This window comes from Catharus ustulatus, chromosome 13 (genome assembly GCF_009819885.2).
Source record: "Catharus ustulatus isolate bCatUst1 chromosome 13, bCatUst1.pri.v2, whole genome shotgun sequence".
Classification (NCBI taxonomy): domain Eukaryota; kingdom Metazoa; phylum Chordata; class Aves; order Passeriformes; family Turdidae; genus Catharus; species Catharus ustulatus.
The window spans coordinates 14,867,041-14,889,207 of NC_046233.1; the positions used below are offsets into that span (position 1 = coordinate 14,867,041).

A 22,167-nucleotide genomic window follows, 5' to 3' on the forward strand; every position below is an offset into this window, starting at 1 on the left:
AGACAGTACCAAGCGACTTGAAAGTGTAAGAAAAGCTTGGATTTGTTTTCTCCAGCCTCCTGACCTTGGAGCACATCTCTCCATTTAAGCTGTCATCTGCTGTCCTTGCTCCTGAGCTCACCCTGTAAGGTGCTGGGTGCCTGTGGCTGTGAGCTAAGCCATTTGCCACAAAGGCTGTGGGGCATGGTCCAGGGTCTCTGCTTTCTGCTGCTGCTCTGCACAGAGCAGGCTGCTGGCAGCTCTGCTGAGGACGGACACACTCAACACACAAGGAAGGGGCCAGGGGCTGTGACTGCCTCTGCGCCAATTCCGTCCCTTCTTCGCCATTGTCAGGGTCATCAGAAAGACAGGAAGCATTTTAGGAAGGCGGCTGATGGGTCTCCAGGGGGCAGTGTCAATCGCGATTAGTTGTTTTGTATTTAATTGTTTTCTGGGGCTTTGGCAGCAGTGCAGCGCTCAGTGGGTCCTCGCTCCCGGCTCCCTCCCAGCAGCGCTCTGCAGTGTGACCCCGCTGCTGCGCATGGAAGGTGAAAGCAAACAAAAGCAGCCTCTCCACACAGGCTTGCTGCTATGAACACAGATGGTTCTTGAGCATGTGGCTCTGCCCAGAATCTCAGGTGCTCATTTTGCTAGAGCAGAGTCTGTCCCACAGCATTCAGGTACAACTGATGGCATCACACGCTGAGCTCCAGTGCCACAGAGGAGCAACTTTCCTGGTGTCTTCTGCCTCATCCTTGCTTACTTCCATCCTCCAAAGAGCCCTGCCTGTTCCTGCCTGCCTCTATATCCTGGGACAGATCCCAGCCCCTCTCCTCATGGCTTGTGTGTGAGCTTCAGCAATCACAGAGGAGCTGTACCCCCTGGCAGCACACTGTATTTAGAGGTGATGGATATTTGATGGAATGAGGGGAAGGAAAGGGCCCAGGAGCACCAGGAGTGGAGCACTGCTCAGGCATCAGTGTGGCACAAGGGCAGTCCTGGAGGAGAGCCTGCCCTTGTTCTGGATATGGGAATGCCAGTACCTGGTATGGCACAAGGCTGAAATGTCTGGGGAGCCAGCTCCCCACCAGGCTCATTGGCAGTGTGGGGGGAGTGGTTCCCATTGCACCCATCCCTGGCTGCTCTCTTGGAGTTGGATGCTTGATATCCCTTCTTCCTAGGTGGCTGTGGCTTTTGGGGGACTCCTCAACACCTATCATGGCTTCACCCCAGGCTGTGCTTCTGTTTCCCAAATGAAAACCTCTGAGTTCCATGTTCCTACTGAGTGAGAGTGCAGGGGGCTGGCTGTGCCATCCATGAGGAAGTAAGGTCAAGGGTGAGCTTCAACAGGATGGCTGCTACCTCGCAGTGTGCTGAGGGAAAAGCTGTGCTGGATCAGGGTGTTGGACTGGTTCCTTGGGAAGGTGGATGCAAGGAATGGGCAGTAGTTTATGGGAGGACCAAACAAGGTATGTGGGGAAGGATGGACAAGCGGGTATAACAGCTGTTGGAAGCCTGTGCCTCTGAGATGAAGCTGAATCCCTGCTTGCCCTCCTATGGGGCTTTGGTTACCTCTCAGAGCCCCTTGCACTGCCTTCCTGCCTCCCTGTTGGGACAGCTGGGTGTTCCTGCCACATTCCCCTGTCAGAGCTGACCCCACATGGTCCCAGGCAGCAGCAGCTCTGGTGCCCTGCCCACCCCAGATATTTATCCTGGCCAGGCTGAGTGGCCATGTCAGACCCAGCCTTTTCCTGTGTGGAGGAGAGCAAGGCTGCTGAAATGGGCAAATTTGCCAGCTGAGGCTGCTCGAACATGATCAGAAGTGACAGAGCAGTGACAAAGTGCCTGGCTGAAGGGAAACAGGACTCGATTTATTGTTGCCCTTGGAGCAAGGGAGAGGAAGGTGGCTATGAGAGTAAGGACAGCAGTGCTTTCCCACAGTGGTGGCTTGGAGCAGTGTGTAGGTCAGCTTCATCCCCTTCATCCCCGTTTTGTTCTTCCTGAGCTGCTGCTCCTCTCCTCAGGAGCTTCTTTGCTTTCTGTCATGGAGTTACATGACAGCTTCTGAGCCAAAACATTCCCTGGGGTGCCAGGGGAGAGGTGCTGAGCAGGAAGGGCACTGCTTGGGGGGTTGGTGTCACTCCTGTCCCCTCAGGTCTTAGAGGGTCACAAGATCACCACACACAACATGAGCTGTCATGAAGCCATGGTGGGAATGTGTCCATGTCACCTCAGGCCACCAGTTTGGCCAGATCAGATTATTTCTTCTTTTCAGATCACCACTAAAAACCTTGCAGACCGTAATTTGTCTTCAAGGCTCAGACACATTCCCCTTCATCCCCCACAGCTCTCGATCTTCCTGGAAGCTCCCTGCTGACCCACTGCCCCGCCAAGGTCCTGTCAGGTGGGACAGCATCTCCCACCTTTCTACTGCCCACTCAGTGGCTGCTGTCCCCTTCAGCGAGCGCCTCACTGCAGCCAGCAGAACATCCTTTTTAACTTAGAGTAAATGTAGTTTCCATGTCGAGGTGCTCCCTGATGCTGCAACAAAGGCAGTGCGTGTTAGTGGGCAGTGGTTCTTTCCTTCTTTTCATGGGAAGGGTCACCTGGCATTGCCTGGGGAGGGGCTAAGGGCTCAGTTTGTGGCAGCTCCCAAAAGGGCTGCCAAGGTGAGAGGGTGGAGGCTCAGGTTCCTTTCCAGGATGAAGTGAATATGCCAACCAGGTAGGATGAAGCAGTGGGTGCACTGTGGATCTTTTCTGGCCACCCCTCATCCTGCTACCACTGCTCGGTCCTCGCGGAGCAGCCATCATTCAGGCGGCAGGACTGTGGGATGGTGCTGCTCAGGAGGCAGAGCACTGCCATTTACAAGCAGCTCTGCTGGCAGCTGCCCAGGCCGGGAAGAAAAACAGCGCAGAAAAAGGATTTAAGGATGTTTGGAAGGAAAGTTCCCTCCTTGGTGAGTCTCCTTCAGGAGATCAGTGGCTGCCACACAGCTGGAGGAGAGCAAGCAACCCAGCCTTGGGCACCCTGGCTGCAGGAGGTGTAGGAGGCTGGAAATGCCTGTGAAAGCCCAGCAGGGGACAGTGTGGAAAAGAGGGCTCTCCTCTCCCACTTAGGATGGTGATGACTGCAGAGAGGCTCCCATTTGCCGCTTCCCATCCTTGTTGGTGGCAAGCCCCAGTCCTCCATGAGTGCTGTTGCTGAGTGGGGCTCCTCCTGGTTTCCCTCCTGGTGCAGGGCATGATCCTCAGCAGGGGTATTTAGCCCAGCAGGGGTGGAGGTGCTCATAAATGACAGAGCCCAGTATTCACTTGACACTGATACAAGGCAGACAGGGAGGAGATGGAGAGGGAGGACCATGATGAAAGAGCCTGCCCAGTGTTTGCTGACGTATCGTAATTAACAGTGTGGATCTGTGATGTCATAATTAACCACATGGGTCTGTGATGTCATAATTAACAATGATTAATGTTTAACAGGAGGGGTTTGTCTCCTGGCTGGTTGCTCTGGCAACAGCACCGAGCTGCTGGTCTCAATCTGACATGTTCCTCTCCTTGTCGGCTCCTTAATTGTATTGTCGATTGAGCTAATGAGGCAGGGATCTGGGGAGGGGGAGGTGGGCCAAGGGGTTCACCTGGGCAGGCAGGGGCAGCACCTGGGGGCCTGGTCATGAGATGGGATGTGGCTGGTCATGTGGAGAAGCACAGAATGATCTGGGAAGGCTCCCCCTATCCTCTGGCACCTTGAGACCCACCTGCTGCTCCCCTGCTTATTTTCACACTGCTGCCAGAGCTGCAGGCTCTGGGGGAGCCATGGAGGGAGTGGGAGCAGGCTGTCAGGTGCTGAAGGCACCAGGATGCCCTGGCATGAGGCTGGACATACATACCTGCTTCTCACTGCAGAACACCTGAGGATTTGCACTTGTGCCATCATCCCCTTGGGTGCTTAAACAATGCTGCAGCTCCAGATCACCCTCACTGCACAGTGTCCTTCCTGCCCTTTGTCTCATTCCTGGTGCCATGCCAGAGACAAGCACACATTCTCTCTGAGGAGGGGTTTGGCAGGTCCTTGGTGTGTGCATGGGAAGCAGCTGTGGGACCAGAGTGTGGCCAGGAGGTCAGGGTATAGCTGGAATCTGGTGGTTGGTTGTGCTGACTTGGGGGTTCCTGATTTCAGGGAGCACTTTGAGCTCAGCCCGTTCTTGACCTGGTCACATCTCAAAGGCAAAGGAGGTGATGAGAGGTAGAAGCTGGTCTCCACTGTGGCCTGAGATATCTCAGAGACTTCTGGTGGCTTTGAAGGCTGTGGTACCCCATCCCCACTGCCTTCTTCCCACAGCATTCACTCTTTCCCATTCTCTCTCCATCCCAGGGGTCGACACCATGAGTGAGACAAGCTCCATCAGCATGGAGGCCACAACTGACAGCAGAGACACCTCGGTGGCCACCTCCATCCTGCTGCCCTTCCCAGCCAGCCGTGGGCGGGAGGAGGCGGACAACCGCAGCGAGCACAGCTACAGCGAGTCGGGAGCCAGCGGCTCCTCCTTCGAGGAGCTGGACCTGGAGGTTGCAGGGGACGGGGAGGGAGCCCCGGGCCTGCTGCCTGATGCAGGCTATGTGGGCAGCCAGGAGGTCACAGACAAGTGGACCAAGGAGCCCATCGCTGCTGAGAGAGGAGAGGAGTGAAGAGAGACCTGGCTGCCTCGCCTCCCACTGGGGTCTGAGTTACTGGGAACCAGTTGCCTTTCCCACCTCCTTCCTCTCCAGCCAAGAGATTTTGGTTGCTGATTCCCCCCAGGACCTGCTCTCCCTCTTTGCAGAAAGGGTGTTTGATGGTTTTTGGGGGTGCTGGGAGGTGGGGAGGGGGGCTTTTCTGTGGTGCTTGGTGGCGCAGGGTTAGGTTCAGGCTGGGGGGACAGCGAAATGCGTTTGCTGTTCGTGTGTGTCCAGGCACGTCGCAGAGTCCCTGCAGGTGTCTGGGGGATGGTGGTGGATGTCAGAGATGTCCCTCCTCATCTCTGCTGGTGCCCCTCTCACCCACAGCTTCTCTCTGCTGCACATTTTCCAGCACCAAAGAGCCGTGAGTTGTGTCAGTTGGGTTTGTTCCCCTCTTCTCTTCCCCTTGCTGAACAATGGAAACATCCTGTGTAAATGTGGTCCTCCTGGCACTGCCACTGGCGCTTTGGGGTCTGTAATAAAGTGGATGCTTTTCCTCACTGGTGGCTGGTGCATTGCTGACTTGTCCTTTGGCTGATTGTGCCATCCTGCCCCATGGTGGGGTTGTGGATGGGAGCTGCCCCTCCAGCCCTCACTGAGCCAGAGAGCTGCCCAGGGGCTGTGCATCTCTGCTGCTCAGGCTTTCTCCCTGCCTGGGCAGCCCAGCAAGGCACGGAGTCTGTCCCCAGCTTGTGGAAGCTGCGGGGGAAGTGGGGAAGGAAGGGTCCCAGCTGCTGTGCTGAGCTGGGCAGAACTGGAGGGAGGTGGCATCCCCACTCCTCCTGGAAACCTGTGAAGAGTAAAACTGGTATAAAGCTGCTTCTGGGCCTCCTCGTGTGGCAGGGGACACCAGACTGCCTGCACCGTGCTTTCCTGACATCCCATCTGTCTGCCCTGCTGCTGTGGAATGCAGGCAGGGAGGGCTGCCTGTGCTGCTCCCAGTTCCCTGTCTCAGCTTGGGACAAGGGAGCAGCTTGGACATAATGGCCATGGAGCCACAGTGCAATGCCAGGTGCCACAGCACCTGCTGGGTGCCCTTGGTGCCTCCAGCAGCCCAGGGTTTGTTTCCTGGTGGTCAAACTTGGCAGCTCAAAACTGGGACTTGGGGTGGAGGTGCTGGGGGCAGGGGAGGTCTGACTGTTTCTCCATGGTGGCAATGTGTCCTCCCTGGCTTGGAAAGGTCATGATTAGTCCTCAGCCAGTGATTGACATGAGATTATTCATAAATATTTTGTGCTCTGAGTGATAAAATATTAAACTCCTCCAGCCCACATGGAAAAATATTGCTCTTCCTGGTGTTTATCTTTGTTGCTGGTTATTACAAAACTGCCAAGCCCCCTGAAATATTTATGCTTGGCTGAGGCTCCCAGGGTGTTGGAGCCAGACAGAGGATACTGACGGTGCTTGTCCCCTAACCCCACTGAAGCTGGACACCAGGGGGGCTTTGCCATCATCCTCCTGCTGTAGACAGCACTGGAGCAGCAGCCGGGACGAGGTGTGTGCGAGGCCGGAGCCAGGACCCATCTGCTGGGGGAAAGTGGGACCACAGCAGTGCCAGCATCCCTTGGCACAGCACACCTCCAGTCCTCCTCAGCTCTGTCCAGCCCGGCCCACGGTGGTGAGGTCCCCAAGCCAGGCACACCCCCAGTGTCCCACTCTGTGCTAACAATCTTGAAAGGAGAGGGGCTGGTAGGGGCTGGAGTCCTGCTGCTGTGGGACTCCAGGAGGGACCTTACCACGGACATTTCGAGTTATCCCTCCCCAAACCAGAACTGCCGGAGCGAAGGGAATCCAGCAGCATGTGTCTGACTCACTGCAGTGCCCTTAACCTGCAGCCTGCAAGTGCAGCAGCTGGCAGAGGGGAGACTGAGGCACACGGTGTGAGGTGGTTTCTCAGGGCAGTGCCCCAGAAGTACCCCTGTCCCCTGTGTCATCCCCTGTCCTGTTCTTGTCTCTGAGTGATGGAGCTCTGGGGATGCAACACCGCAGGATCCTGGGCAGCCGAATGGCTCTAGGAAGAGTTGGGGCAATTGGTGGAGATCTGGAACACAACAACCCTGCCAGTGCCTCCGTTTCTGTGTGGTCCAAAGCCTTCCAGGATTGGTGCTTGGGCTGCCGGTGAGTGCTGGGGCTGCGTGGGATGCACGTGGGCAGTAGAGTAATGCTAGGTACCTGAACTCCTCCCAAGCACTTGGGGAGTAGGGGGCAAGCCAGCCCAGTGGGGAACAAACCCTGGGGCACCAGTTTATGGCTGTGGAGCTTGATCTGGGGCTGGGACCCCTCTCACTGGGCCAGGAATGAGCTGGGGGCTCTGGAGCCGGGGTAGCAGGTGCTGAGCCATGCCAGGTCTGCCAGGGTGCAGAGCAGATCCTGCCTGCTCCGGCTGTGTCCTGCCTGCTCCGGCTGTGTCCTGCCTCTGCCCAGCCTGTATCTGCCCATTACTTGCTTACATCTAGCCATGCCTTCCCTGTGTCCTGCCTGGCCTTCCCTGTGTCCTGCCTCCTCTGGCCATGTCCTGCTTGCATCCTGCTGGTGCTCTGGCTGAGTCTGGCCATCCCTTGCCTGGATCTTGCTGCGTCCTGCCTGTGATCCACCTTTTCTGTCCATGTCCTGCTCGCTCCTGCCTTTCCCTGCCGATATCCTGCCCATGTCCTGCCTGGTCCTGTCCATCTGCTCCCGTTTTGCCCCAGCCCCGGCAATGCCATGCCCGGCTCAGCCGGTGCCGGAGCGAGCGGGGGGCAGTCGGGGCGGCCCTGGGGCTGCCGCTGCCCACCGGGCCGGGCCGGACCGGGGCGGGGGCCGGGGCCGGGCCGGGCGGGGGGCGGAGCGGCTCCGCTCTGCTGGGACTGGCGGAGTGTCAGAGGCGGCGGCGAGAGGCGGTGGCAGCCGCATCTCCGAGACAGCCGCGGCACCGGCACCGGCTCCCGGCACAGTCCGCCGGGCCCAGGTAAGGGCTGCGCTCCCAACCCGGCGCTCCCATCACCGTGACCTAGGTTCGCGCCGTGCCCCGGCGGCGCGGCGCCGTCTCCAGAGCCCCGGTGCCGGTGGTGGAGCGGCACGGACACCGGCGATCCCCCGCAGCCGTCGGGGCCGCGCCACGGCGGGGCTCGGAGACCGGTGCGCGGTGCCGGAGCTTCCGGAGCTGCGGGACGAGAGCAGAGCACGGGCACGGGCAGCGGCACAGGAGGGGCCGGGGTGCGGGCGGTCAGGGTGGCACCGGGGCTGCTCCCGCCGCTCCTTGCCCGGCTCAAGGCGCGGGGCTCTGGGAGAGCGGCTTGGGGCGTTCTCGGCTCCCGGTGATCCGGCAGCCCCGAGTCCTGCAGTGGCACTCAGCGGGGCTGCCGCCGGCGCCGGGCGGGGACGCGGGGTCATTGCCCGGCCCGGCGGGGACAGACCCGCGCCTCTGCTGTTCCCCCGGCTCTCCCGTCCGGCTGTCCGGGCCGGGGGGAGCCGGGGCTGTGAGGGGCTGTGTGTGTGCCGGGGCAGCCGGATCTCGGGGCACGTTCGGGACGGGATATGGGGTGGCCGCGGGGGCTCCGGGGGAGCGCCCCGGGGAGGCGCCTCGGCCCCGCGGGGCACCGGGGCTGGCAGCCCTTGTGCAGGGAGAGCTGGGGCTCCTGGCAGAGCTCGGTGGCCGTGGGACCCCTGGGACCTCTGCGGGAGGTGACGCTGTCCCTGCACCCCCGCAGCACTGCCGCTCTCGCACACGCCCCAGGTGTCACACACCCCCGGGGATGCTGGTGTCGGAGGGCTCAGGGCTCCTGGCAGGGGATGGGAAGCGCTCCGGGCACGGAGGAGTCACGGCCCCTTCTCACCCACCCCACTCGCGATGTGTGCGGGAGGAGAGGCTGCCCGCAGCTGGCAGGAGCTCCCTGCCGTACCATGGCCGTCGGGCTGGACTGGGCTTTGCCCTACCCGGTGCTTCACTTCCGCAGATGTTCTGCAGAGGTTCCCGCGGGCTGTCATCCCCCCAGCACTAAACCAGCCGAGCTGAGCAGCTGCGGGAGTGGCGGCAGCCCTGCTCGCTGTCCGTCGTGGTTCGCTGCCGGGTGAATGATGATTTGCCCTTCAGAGGAGCGTGGCCTGAAGGTGCCTTTCGTCTGGTGTGTCCTGTCAGCTGCCCCAAAAGACCTGGACCACAGGGACCCGGGTTCCCAGTGCCACCGGCCCCCTGTGCGCGCCGCTGATGGGCTCCATCAATAATCCATGTGCCTGTGGCCTCTTTCCTGAGGAAATCCTGGGTCCCTTAGAAGCTTTTATCCCTGAAATCAGGCAGGGACCCTCCTTCTCTCATCTCTAAAGTCCTTCACATTGGGAGGTCAGGTAAGAGATACCCTGAGACAGATGGGGACTCAGCAGCAGCAGGCAGCACCTGAGAACAGGCACTTAGGGGCATGGAGGAGGAGGTCTGCATGTGTCACCCCACCTCACCCCGTTACTCTGTGCCACGCTGCTGCCCACATCCCCCTGGGCACTACTGCCAGCGCTGTCATCACCTGTCTGGGAGCAGCATGGGGGCACCCTCCTCCTGCTCAAGGAGAGTAGCCTCAGTACAGGCTGCAGGGAACTGCAGTGTGACCAGCACTCTCTGGCATCCCCCTCCCACCCTCTGTGCCCCCACAAGCTCTACTGGGCTGTGGAAGAGGCTGTGGTCCTGCCACAGCATCAGCAGTTTCCTGTTTCAGAGCAGCCTGAGGCTTCTGGACTGCCAAAGGGTCTCCTTCTCCCATGGCCCCTGAAATGCCAGCCTGTGGGATTTCAGCAGTCAGCTTCAAATGGGAAACAAATCTCTCCTGTGATTTGGGAAAAGACAACCAGTCTTGTAGGGGACTGCATCTTCTGCCAAAACAAGGCCTGCCTGCTGCAAAAGCCTTTGATTCCCCTGCGCCTCCGTGCTTTCTGCAGAGGGAGTCAGCAAACCTGGCTCTTACTTTTACTGAAATCTCTGAATTTAGTATACAGGGAAGGAAGGGGCGGTGGTGAGAGAACAGACTCTGAAGCACCGTGACTGCCAGAACCCTGTGTATTACTGCATGAGGGTGAAGCCAGTGGAGAGTCCCTGCTCCAACCCCGGTGCCACGGACAGCCCTGGGGGCAGCAGCAGCGGGGGTGGGCTCCATGGCTATGGGATGGAAATTAAAATACTGTGAGCACTGGGTGCTGTGGGCACGGTGTGCTCATGGCTGGCTGCTTCTGGTAGTGTGTTTGGCTGGAGGTTGGGATCTGTCAACACCCCTGATGCTGCTGCGTGGGTCGGGGACTCAGCTTGGAGCCGGCCTTGGCTCTATCTGCCCAGCCCAACGTCTCTGTGCCAGGTGACATCCCTGGCTCTTTCCTCCTCCATGATATTTTAGGACTGTCAAGCTGTCCCCCATGCTGTCAGAGGGGCCAGCTCTGTGCCCACCCCTATGCCGGTGTGTCCCTGGGAGGGCTGTGGGGGGACTGGTCCCTGTGCCCCTCCTCGTGCCCTGGGATCTGTGTCACTTGTGTGTATCCTGGGGGTTCTGGGTCACTGTGGGAGCTATTGCATCTGTCCAACTCGCCTTTCTGCAGGGGACTTCTTCCTAAGGGCATCCTGAGTGGGGGCACAGTCAGGCTCACTGCCTGTCTCTCCCGTGCAGCACTGCCTGCCCCTGTCCCTGTCATGCCTTGCATCCCGCAGACCCAGCAGCTTTTCCCTTTGCTTTTCCAGGTGCCGAGGGCTCTGCCGGGGTGGCACGACCTCTCTCCCACCGACACCACGCCGTGCCACCCCCCAGCACCCAATGCCTGGGGACTGCCTGCCCTCACCTTGACGGGTGGCAGCGGGTGACGCGGGGTGGGGTGGATCCCCCAGCCGGCACCAGCACACCCCATGGCGGTCCCCTTGGCCGCCTGGCTGGGGCTGATGCACCTGGCAACCTGTCTGGCTGCTGGGCACGGCATGGCTGGCAAGAAGGAGATCAGCATGGATGGGGACCTGGTGATTGGGGGCCTCTTCCCCGTCCATGAGAAAGGAGTGGGGAGTGAAGACTGCGGCAAGATCAATGAACATCGGGGCATCCAGCGCCTGGAGGCCATGCTCTTCGCCCTGGACGAGATCAACAAGGACGGGAGCATCCTGCCAGGGGTCAAGCTGGGTGCTCACATCCTCGACACCTGCTCCAAGGATACCTATGCCCTCGAGCAGTCCCTTGACTTCGTCCGTGCCTCCCTTACCAGGGTGGATGGTTCCGAGCACATCTGCCCTGATGGCTCCTACGCCGTCCATGACGATGTTCCCACTGCCATCACCGGTGTCATTGGGGGTTCCTACAGTGACGTTTCCATCCAGGTACCGCCCAGGCAAGAGGGGTCAGGTGGGGCCAGGGGTTTGGCTGAAGTGGGGGAGGGGGATAAAACTGGCAGCAGTGCAGGGATGCCACTGCCAGTGTGGTAGAGGGAAGTCACTCATCCCTCATGGTGATGCTCTGCCCCTTTCTCCAGTGGGGAGGGAGTGCTAGGTGGGCACTGAAGGAGCCATCTCTCTAAGACTGTGGGGGGTGTGCCCAGGATGCCCTTGGGATTTGCATGACTCCCCCAACACTCCCTTAGCCGTAGGAGCAAAGCCTCAAGTGGGGACAGGTGTTTATTCCTCTCCTGGGTTCAAGGTGGCAAGTGCAGCTCCTCAGTCCAACTCATGTCTGGACTGTGCCAGGCAGACCAGATCAGTGTGAGGGGACCCTGTCCCCCTTGTCCCACAAACAGCAGCCTGTGAGGTTCTGTAAGGGACATGCACCTTGGACAGGCTCAGCCATAGGGCTGCCTGGCTGGGGCAGGGTGGGATCAGAGGAAAAGTGCCCCTGTGTTCTCAGTGATCCCACAGGAACAGGCAGGCACCTCACACTTCAGATCTGGCTGTGACCCTGGGTGGGGTGCATCTCAGTCCCCAAAACCACAGCTCTGTGGACTCAGAGGCTGGTTTCAGCAGGGAGAAGAGCATCCCCTCAGCATGCAGGCAGCCAGCAGGACCAGCTGAGTCACAGGGGTGGGCCACATGCTCGCTGAGATTTAATGAGTCCCCAGTGTGTGTTTGACTGTGTGTTCTGGGCCCCAAGATCCCTGCATCCCCCAGCTATGGGGTGGAAGAAGCTGGGACTGCATGAAGGAGGCAGCATCCCAGCCCGCCTGGGCACTTGTCCCTTCCCTTGCTGGGAACCACATCCCAACTCTGGGCAGGCAGGTGTCAGCAGGGGCAGAATGTGGGCTGGCTGGAGAGCTCAAGGGGCACTGGGGGGACATGGCAGGCTGGCAGCTCCTATGCATGGTGAGGACAGGCAGCAGCATCACTGCACTCGGGGACATTCTTGCCATTAGGGGACTTAGTCGTCAAGATCATTTGTCCACGTTAATTAAGCCATGTCTCCTGCCTGGGGAGCAGTGAGATATGGGCAGGCTTGGCAGCCCCGCTGGCACACCCAAGGCCCCCTTGCTGCCCCTAGAGCCTGCGTTTTAACAGGCTCATTAGTGGGGCTTTTTTCCCCTTTGAAGTTAACGAGGGATTCTGCTGAGTGGCTGGAAGGTGCCGGTCCCGCTGAGCTCCTGATGCAGGATGCGCAGGCGCTGGTCCCCTGACCCAGGTCTGCAGCATCCCCCAGCCTGGTGGGGGCACTCTGCCCTGGCTCCCAGCCCCTAGAATGCTTTCGTCCTGTGCTGTAGGGCTGCCAGGCATCCTGATTTTCTCCTTGCTGTCAAGCATCTCCTACAGGTCACCTATGGCAGACTTTCTGCTTTTGTCCCCTCTCCAGCCCCAAATTTCAGAGTGGAGTGCTTGAAACACTAAAAAAAAAAATAAAAAATAAAGATAATTGAGCATGTCTGAAGGCTCAGTCACTCTGTGAATGAGCCATCCATTCTTCTCCAGTCCCTCCACAGATCAGGGTGCTCTGGGTTGGGGTGGTTGCTCATCAGCCCAATGGTTGTGCTTGGGAGCACTGTGCAACACTGGGTGTGGGGCAGGGATCCCCCCATAGGAATGTCCCTTGCTGGCCACCTCTTCAGGCATTCACCTCCTCCTCTTCCATGCAGGTGGCCAACCTGCTGCGGCTCTTCCAGATCCCGCAGATCAGCTACGCCTCCACCAGTGCCAAGCTCAGTGACAAGTCCCGCTACGACTACTTCGCCCGCACCGTCCCGCCAGACTTCTACCAAGCCAAAGCCATGGCAGAGATCCTCCGCTTCTTCAACTGGACCTACGTCTCCACGGTGGCTTCGGAGGGCGACTATGGGGAGACGGGGATTGAGGCCTTCGAGCAAGAAGCCCGCATGCGCAACATCTGCATCGCCACCTCGGAGAAGGTGGGGCGCTCCATGAACAAGAAGACCTACGATGGGGTGGTGCGGGCTCTGATGCAGAAGCCCAACGCCAGAGTGGTCGTGCTGTTCACCCGAAGTGAAGATGCTCGGGAGCTGCTGGCAGCTGCCCAGAGAGTCAACGTGTCCTTCATGTGGGTGGCCAGTGACGGGTGGGGAGCCCTGGAGAGCGTGGTGGCTGGGAGTGAAGCAGTGGCGGAGGGAGCCATCACCATCGAACTGGCAGCCTACCCCATTAAGGAGTTTGCTTCCTACTTCCGTAACCTCCATCCCTACAATAACAGCCGAAATCCCTGGTTTCGGGAGTTTTGGGAGCAGAAGTTCAGGTGCAGCTTCCACACGCCGGACTGTAGCCGGTACTCTCTCAAGACAGGAAAGTTTGAGCCCGAGTCCAAGATCACGTTCGTGGTCAATGCAGTCTATGCCATGGCTCACTCTCTTCACAACATGCACCGGACATTGTGCCCCAACTCCACCAAGCTCTGCGATGCCATGAAGCCTGTCAATGGCAAGAGGTTTTACAAGGACTTTATACTCAATGTTAATTTTGATGGTGAGTCCAAAATGGAGATGTGGTTTGTCTGCCAGACTGGAAAGGGATGGGTGGAGGACAGGAAAGAAGGAGGCCCATATTTGACCCAAGACCTTCCAATTTCTCCAACCTGTCCATACCCAGGACTGCAGTTGTCCTGAGGTGCCAACAGCCCGTCATCATCCTTGGGAGGCAATTCAGGCCTCTGTCCCCAGTGGAAATGTGTGGAGAAGCTGGCCACCAACCCCATCCTGCTACTGCTGGGTGGGACCAGACCCATAAGGGACCCTCAAGAACGTGGGTCCTTGCAAGCACAATGATTTATTCACATTTCAGGGATTAAACTGGAGGGATACCCTTGATCAGGGACCCATGTATTTTGGGGTGGATTAGAAGCATGTCCTCTGTGACTGGGCTGAGGGTACCTTGGCTAACAGGAGTCACCGAGAGCCATGGAGACTGCACACCCCCCTCTGCCTTGCAGAGCTGGCTGGGGTTGATGGGTTCTCAGCCAGGTGGGCAGGTAGTTCTCCACTGTTGCTTTCCTGCTCCTAACATGTGCATAGGCAGCAAGGATGGGAGTTAAGGCAGGAAAGAGTTTGGACATTTACCTGTGGCCATGGTGGGATGTGACCCTTTGGATGAGCCCTGCCTCGAGGCCTGGAGTGAATGTTCTCCTGCCCTGAGAGAGTGACTGTCTCCCCTTCTCCTCCCTGCAGCTCCATTCAGGCCAGCAGATACCGAGAGCGTTGTTCGATTTGACCGCTACGGCGATGGGATCGGGCGCTACAACATCTTTAACTACCACTACATGGACGGGCGCTATCGGTACCAGAAGGTGGGCTACTGGGCAGAGGGGCTCATCCTCGACACCAGCCTCATCCCCTGGGCTGAGACCTCCATTCCCGTGTCCCAGTGCAGCGACCCCTGCAAAAAGAATGAGATCAAGAGCATGCAGCCCGGAGACATTTGCTGCTGGATCTGCATCCCCTGCCAGCCCTATGAGTACCTGCTGGATGAGTTCACCTGCATGGACTGTGGTCTTGGTTACTGGCCCAACGAGACCCTGAATGGCTGCTACGAGCTGCCCCAAGAGTACATCCGCTGGAAAGATGTCTGGGCCATTGGTCCCGTCACTATCTCTTGCCTGGGTTTTATCTCCACCCTCTTCGTTATCGGAGTCTTCGTGAAGAACAATGACACTCCCATCGTGAAGGCCTCTGGACGAGAGCTGTGCTACATTCTGCTGACTGGGGTCCTCATGTGCTACAGCATGACCTTCATCTTCATTGCAAAGCCCTCCACCGGGGTGTGCACGCTCCGGCGCCTGGGGCTGGGCACGTCCTTCGCCGTCTGCTACTCGGCCCTCTTGACCAAGACGAATCGCATCGCCAGGATCTTCAGCGGCGTGAAGGAGGGGGTCCAGCGCCCCCGCTTCATAAGCCCAACGTCACAGGTGGTCATCTGCATGGCCCTCATCTCTTGCCAGCTGATCATCGTCATCATCTGGCTGCTGGTGGAGACCCCTGGCACAGGCAAGGAGACTGAGCCCGACAAGAGGTACATTGTCACCCTCAAGTGCAACAACCGTGACTCCAACATGCTCATTTCGCTCACCTATAATGTCCTCTTGATTGTCCTCTGCACGGTCTATGCCTTCAAGACACGGAAATGTCCTGAAAACTTCAACGAGGCCAAGTTCATCGGGTTCACCATGTACACGACCTGCATCATCTGGCTGGCCTTCCTGCCCATCTTCTACGTGACCTCCAGCGACTACCGTGTAAGAGCTGGAGCTCCCAGGGGGCTCTGACAGGGATTGATCTAAGTGGTCCTGGAGATCTGGGCCGTGCAGGGTTCATGAATAGGAGATGTGTGGGCCTGGGGAAGGGTCTTCATCCACACATCTGGTGATGGTCACCTCTGCACTGGGTAATTCAGGACCAGGTGAAAGGTCCTGAAGGAATGTGGCTGATGGGGCAATGAGTTCTGGAGAGAGGAGCTGCCCTCCTCCCTTCTTTGCTAGGATGAGGATGGGAAATGGCCCTAAGACCTCCAGAGATTCCCCCATAGCCAGGCCATGGAGGAATGATAGTCGTCCTTCAGCCTGGTGATGCAAAAGCAGGAGACAGCCACCGGCTCGTCCAGACACTACATCCCAGGGCATGAATGCCAGCCCCAGGGCCAGCCTGGTCCTTGGGCTGCTGAGCAGTGCCAGGAATTGGGTAGCATGGAGTGCATCCTGAGCACCTCAAGACCCCTGGCATGGACAACCAAATACATTCTTGATGAGTCTTGAGGAATTGGTGGGGGCAGCTGCAGTCAGGGGCTTCCAGAGAGGACCTGCACTCCCAGAGACAGTGGGCACTGGAATGGGAGAGTGCAGGCTCTGGCCCCAGGCAGTGCCACAAAGCAGCATGTTGGCAGGGCTGGGGTTGCTGCTCAGGGTGTACCTGCTTTGCAGGGGCAACTTGTCCCCATCAGGGCAGTGTCCATACTCTCCCCATGGGTCTCCTGCAGGACTACCCTGACAGAGGGATGTGGTGTGGGGTGGGATGTCCCTGCGGGGTGCAGCCTGTGCCCAGAGGGGCTGACCAGTGCCACAGCATGGGCTTCATCCTGCCCTGCTAGGGGCAGAGGGCTGATGGGTGGAGCACCTGATGCCCACCCCTGTCTCCAGGTCCAGACCACCACCATGTGCATCTCGGTGAGCCTCAGCGGCACCGTGGTCCTCGGCTGCCTCTTCACCCCCAAGCTGCACATCATACTCTTCCAGCCGCAGAAGAACGTGGCCAGTCACCGCGTGGGCACCGCTCGCTTCAGCGTGGCAGCAGCCAGCTCCAGCCAGTCCCATGGTGAGCACGCTGGGGCTGGGGGACAGCACCCTTTCCTGGTGGGGGGTCTGTGTGGGCACCCCAACATGGGTTCTTGAAGAAAAGTGGGGTGTGGGGTAGGGCAAAGTGGGAAATGGGAGGGAATGGAGGATGTGTCCCCAGTGGCTCTTCCCTGTCCTGTGTCCCAATGCCAGAGGATACTGCTCCTGGGGGGGAGGGGGGTGATCATTGCTGAGGAGACAGGGCCACTCTCCACCCCAACAGAGGGGATTCAGCTGCCCCCAGGCTCCTGTCACTACCTGAGGCACTCTCTGCTTTAGCTCCAGGGACTATGACACCCCTGGGGGGAATATGGCCATCCTGGGCACCCTCCCCTCCAGCTCCCTGGGTACCACTGCCATGGGATGCTGGGGGGCACTGCTGCCAGACCCCAACCCAGCCCTGACTGCTGCCTTCCTGTCCAGGCTCAGCCTCGCCATACGTGCCCACGGTGTGCAATGGCCGTGAGGTGGTGGATTCCACGACGTCATCCTTGTGAAGGAGGGGGCCAGGCTGTGGTGCTGCCACACAGCACCCCCACTGCTCCCCCAGGGAGAGCAGTGCCCGCAGCACGGCCCAACGAGGTGCCAGGTGCAGCCAGGAGGCTCAGCCCCTGCCCCAGCACGAGCTACACATCCCACATATCGGGTCATGATGTGTCACCCTTCCCTTGCACTGAGCCACGTTACAGGAACCCTGTGCTCCACACCCTGCACTGAGCCATGGTGAACATCCCCACTCCCTGAGCCAAGCCACGGCAACGTCCCCAGCCCTCACACTGAGCCATGGCACATGTCCCTCTGTGTCACCTGCACTGAGCCATTGTGCACCCACACCCCCCTGCACCAAGCCATGATGAATGTTCCCCCATCCCTCGCACTGAGCCGTAGTGCACATCGCACGGACCTTGCACTGAGCTGTGGCACAAATACCCTCCCCTTGTCCCTTGCACTGAGCCCTGGGGCACAGCCCCTGCCCCTTGTCCCCAGCCCCAGCTGGGGCACAACTCGACTCTCTCCTGCCAAGCCCGGTTCAACCTCCTGCTTTTTGCTTGTGCCAATCCACGCTGCACCTCCCACTCTGCCACACACTGCCCTCACCCCATCGCCCACCCCACCTTCCCTGTGCCATGCCTTTCCCATCATCTCTTGTTCCAAGCCCTGGACCACATCACCCTTCCCCTAGTGCTTTGCATTTTCATGTTTTCCTCCTGGTTTTGGCCTTAGGAGAGCCACTGAGCGTGGCTCAAGCCCCCTCCATCGCTTCCCTCACTGTGTGTGGCACTTCTCATCCCTTTGTGGGAGACAGGGCAGGAGCGAGGGCAGATAAATGCCCGCTGACCCCAGCCCCTGCAGAGCCCAGGGGGGCACTGGAGGCTCAGGGCAAGCAACAAGACCCAGGTCTTTGAGCCCAACCAAGTTTTTAAGAGTAGATTTTTTCTGTGAACGAAAGTGTGATTTTTTTTTTTTTTTTGTAATTTATGTAAATAAAGTGGTTTTGGTGTTGTTTTTTTTTACAAAATGGATTGTTCCAGAGCTCAGGTACAGCCAAACCTGAGAGGACAGACCCTCGCAGAGGGCACAGCCACATCAGGACATGGGGGCTAGCAGAATCAGGGACAATGTGACAACCCCCACTCACATCCTGCCGATCTCAGAGTGGTGGCTGCACCAAGGATGGAGGGCACAGCTACAGCGACAGAATGATCCACTCCAGTGGCTCCAGGGACAGGGGGCTAGGAGCTGCCAGGAGATTCAGGGCTAAGGGCTGTGGTCTTCTGCTTCAGGGGGATGATGCAGATACTGTTTTTGGCTTCTTTGATTCTCCACCACCGTCCAAGCCTGTGGATGAGAGAGATGAGGGGGATCACCCTCCAACAAGACCCAGAGGAGGGGGAAGCTGCATCCCCAGGCAGCACCAGGGAGGGGGGACAGTACCGATGCTCCTGCCCAATGCCAGCCACCAGGAAGTCACCAGCTGCTGAGAACTTGAGGCTGTTGACAAAACCCACCTGGAGGGGACAGGGCAGAGTTAGGGGCTCCCACAGGCTTTTCCTGCTGCCCAAGAAGGGGAGCCCCTGCTGAGGCACCCTCCAGCCCAGCTCCAGAATTCCCAACCTGCCCATCCATCCATACCAAGGGGATGTCCAAGAGGTGCTCCAGCTTCCGAAATCCTTCACCACACTTCCAGAGCTTCACACTGCCGCTGTGGGACCCTGGGGCATAGAGAGGACACTGTCACACACCTCAGCCTAGGGATGGGAGCAGGACACGTTTCCCCCACAGGCTGCCAAGAACAGTTGCCACACACCTGTGGCCAGGAGGTCACTGTTGCGCAGGGCAGCCACAGCTGAGATCCAGTATGGCTGCTGCAGGCCCTGGCTGTCCTGCTCACCGTGCGCCTGCCGAGCCAGCGCCAGCGGCTTCTTCTTCGTCAGCCCCCACAGGGCTAAAGACCTGTAGGGGACGTGAGGGATGAGGGGGCTGAGGGGGCACCCTGCCCACCCCAGACATCATCCTGGCCCCGTGCTCACCCATCATCAGCACCAGACACCATGTGCTCCTCGTTGATGAGCTGGATACAGTCGATGGAGCCCCTGTGAAGAGAAGAGGCAACTGCCAGCAGTTACAAGTGTGCTTTGGGATCCTGTTTAGGGGACAAGGGCTCACCATGGTATCAGCATCCCCAGGGTGCTCCTGCTGATGCCCACAGCCCCCACACACCACTGCCCCAGGTGGACACACCTGCCCACAGCCCCCTCTTCCACCCCAGACCTACTGGTGCCCAGAAAACACGAGCTGTGACTCCTCAGGGATCTTCCAGAGCCGCACGGTGCCATCCCGTCCCCCCGCTGTCACACAGCACTCCCGGCTCAGGCTGTCCAACCCTGTGATGACATCTTGGTGTCCAAACCTGAAAAGGAGATGACAAAGAGCTATGGCAAGCTTGGCCCTCTGCCCCCTCACCTCCTCAGGGCTGCTGGTGCACCCCTTGGAAGGGTCAGTGGGATTTCCCCAGGTCTTACAGGGTCTCCACGTATGCATTCTCTGCCACATCCCAGACCTTGACGCAGCGGTCGTGGGAAGCACTGTACAGCTGGTGTGTGCCCTTTCGGAAGGACAGGCCCTGGGGACAGATGGACAGACACAGCACAGCTGTGATGGATGCTGAGGACACAGCTGCCTGGTCCCACAGGCACCATGCCCAATGCCCCCAACTCACTGAAACGGCGTCACGGTGCCCGGTAAAGATGTGCAGGCGCTTGCAGGTGGCTGCATCCCAGATCATGATCAGCTTGTTCCTGTCTCCTGTAGCCTGGCAGACAGCAGGGGATGCCTGAGACTTTCACCTTGGAGACACACAGCCCACCCCTGTCTGCTCCACGGGCTTTGGGTGTCCCAGGGACCCATTCTTGACTCAGCAGGGGATAGGGGCTGCTTTAACCCAGCAAGGCAGATCTGGGCATGAGATTCTACCCCCAGAACCCTATGAGAACCCTCCCCATGGCCACCTCTCCACTCCCTGTCCCCATACCAGGTACTTGCCGTCCGATGAAATGGCCATGCAAAGGACCTGGGACGCGTGCCCCATGTGCCGCTCCTCCGTGCCCTTCTTCCCCCCGGGCACCACGCACAGTCTCTTCCCACTGTCCACCTCCCCTACAGGAAAGTCATCACAGTCACCCTCTGGGAGCCTTCACCACTCCCAAAAGTGTCAATGAGCCTTCCACAGAGCCTGGAATTATGCACAATCCATGAATTGCCAAGGACCAAGCCATTTCAGTGGGCAGCTGGGTCCCTGCAGGGTTTGGGCTTAGGAACAGCCAGTCACAGCCCCCAGTGAATACTTGCATTTGATGAGGGAGCCATCCTTGGAAGAAGAAAAAATGAATCTGTCATCAGGAGAGATGACGAGGCAGGTAACAGGCAGCTGGTGTCCCCGCAGCACACGGATCCTGGCTGGATCTGGAGGCTGTACCTGCAGGAAGAGCAGGATGTGAGCTGGGCTGCCCAGGACCCTTCCCCAGGCACAGGAGTACCCCAGCACAGCACCCTGACTTCTCCAGGGTGTCAGCAGCAGGCAGAAAGGCTGTAGTGTGCTGGCCGTGCCTTAGTGTCCCCTAAGCCGACACATGCAGTCTGGCACCCCCAGTACCGGGCACTTACATCTTTGGCGACCAGGCGCTGTAGCCGGCCTTTCTGCTCCAACTGGGGAAGAAGGGAGAGGGTTCAGCAGAGGTGGCCTCAGTCCCGGTCCCGTAGAAAGGGGACAGAGCCCGCTGCTGTCAATGGGACCGAGAGGCCGTACGGGCCCCCTGCTCACCACGTCCTCCTTCAGCCGGTCGCCGATGAGATCCGCCGGCTCGAGTTCCTCCTCCTCCTCGGCCCGCTCCTCCTCTGCGGGGGGACAGTGCATGAGGGTCGGGCTCAGCGCCCGGGCCCGCCCCGCGGGGCACTGGCGCCGGCCGGGACTCACCGAGCTGCCGCAGCTCCTCCAGGTACTGCTTGGCCAAGCGCAGCTTCTTCTCCTGCGGCGTCTCCTCCACCTCTTCCTCCGCCGCCTCTCGCCGCCGCCGCCCCAACAACGGGCTGCAGGGACACGTGTGCGTGAGCATCGGTACCGGCACCCCTCAGGTCCAACATCCCCTCCGGCACAGGCATCCCCGGTCCGGTATCTCTCCGGCACAGGCATGCCCCTGTCCGGCATCTCTCCGGTATAAGCATCTCCCGGTATCGGCGCCCCGCTACGGTACCGGCACTGCCCAGGCGCAGCCCTTACCTCTCTGTCTCGGAGTCACTGGACACTTCCTCGTCGCCGGGCCGACCTGCTGTCGTCCGCGGTCTCCCATCGGCGCCCGGTGCCTGCGGAACAAATTGGGCGATCGACGGGACGAGATGGGACGGGTATGGGGACAGGCGCAGCGAAAGCGCCACGACAGAGACCCCACTGAGTTAGCCCTTCCTCGCTCGCCTCCCTCCCTCCCTCCGGCCCGGCCCTTACTGCCGACCGCGGCCGCCGCCGTGCCGCCGCCCCGCGCGGGGCCTTGGCCCTCCTGCCGCCCGCCGCCGCCGCCATGCTGCCGCCGCACGTGGGCGCCCCCGGCCGCCAGCCGGGCTTGGGCCCCGCCCCTCACAGCGCCCATTGGCTGTGGGCGGGAGGATCCCGCCTCCTATTGGCCCTACGGCACCGCCTCCCCGCCACGGAAGCGCGCCCTGCCCCGCCCTCGTCCGGCGGACGCGCTGTCACTCAGTGTGACGTCACATCACCACTCCGCCCCTGGACCGTGACCACGCCCCATATTTTGGCCACGCCCCCTGGTGCTGCCATCGCCCCTCCGGTCCCGGTGCCGGGGGTCCCTGCCGCAGGGACCGGCCGCTCTTGCTGGGGACCCGCAGCTCGGGACCGGTTTTCAGAGCCCCAGGGCCCCCAGCGCTGCCTCCTCTGCGCCCCATGGTCCTTCGGGCCCAGTCCTGCAGCTGGCAGCCCCCCGTAGTGACAGTGATAGTGGGTTCCAATATGATCAACTCGTTCTGCTTCTCAGGGACCCTTAACCAGGCTCCACTGTCGGGCATGGCCTCTGGTCCCTTCCCATGTCCTTCCTGGAGTTCCAGGGACCCGTCCTTGGTCATCCTGGGGTAGTGTCTGTCTGGGACAGGTGATGCTCTAAAGAGCTAAAAACTGCAGAAATTTTATTATGTGCAATCTCTTTTCTCTTTGGCACAGGGGGAGTCAG

General features: G+C 59.7%; 3 protein-coding genes across 4 annotated transcripts in view; 2 read left to right on the plus strand and 1 right to left on the minus strand.

Moving 5' to 3' along the window:
• TEX264 (testis expressed 264, ER-phagy receptor) overlaps positions 1-5,197 on the plus strand; it is a 42,442-nt gene extending 37,245 nt beyond the window's left edge. For both annotated transcript variants that reach the window (XM_033072005.1, XM_033072004.1), the window contains exon 6: positions 4,354-5,197. In XM_033072005.1, the coding sequence (XP_032927896.1) occupies positions 4,354-4,667 (314 nt within the window). In that variant the 3' untranslated portion in view covers positions 4,668-5,197. The remainder of the gene's footprint in view (positions 1-4,353) is intronic.
• Positions 5,198-7,540: 2,343 nt separating this feature from the next.
• GRM2 (glutamate metabotropic receptor 2) lies at positions 7,541-17,954 on the plus strand. The gene is made up of 6 exons (XM_033072003.2): positions 7,541-7,644; positions 10,390-11,010; positions 12,744-13,581; positions 14,280-15,343; positions 16,241-16,415; positions 16,859-17,954. The coding sequence occupies exons 2-6, from the start codon at positions 10,552-10,554 to the stop codon at positions 16,930-16,932; spliced, it is 2,610 nt and encodes an 869-aa protein (XP_032927894.1). The 5' UTR covers positions 7,541-7,644; positions 10,390-10,551; the 3' UTR covers positions 16,933-17,954.
• Positions 17,955-18,055: 101 nt separating this feature from the next.
• Positions 18,056-21,509, minus strand: RRP9 (ribosomal RNA processing 9, U3 small nucleolar RNA binding protein). Its single transcript, XM_033071851.2, has 15 exons — positions 21,435-21,509; positions 21,213-21,295; positions 20,910-21,022; positions 20,757-20,830; positions 20,600-20,641; positions 20,285-20,411; positions 19,968-20,092; positions 19,656-19,748; positions 19,459-19,559; positions 19,212-19,346; positions 18,967-19,029; positions 18,744-18,889; positions 18,569-18,648; positions 18,371-18,444; positions 18,056-18,274 (listed from the first exon to the last, which is right to left on the minus strand). The coding sequence occupies exons 1-15, from the start codon at positions 21,507-21,509 to the stop codon at positions 18,169-18,171; spliced, it is 1,437 nt and encodes a 478-aa protein (XP_032927742.1). The 3' UTR covers positions 18,056-18,168.
• Between the last annotated feature and the right edge of the window lie 658 nt (positions 21,510-22,167).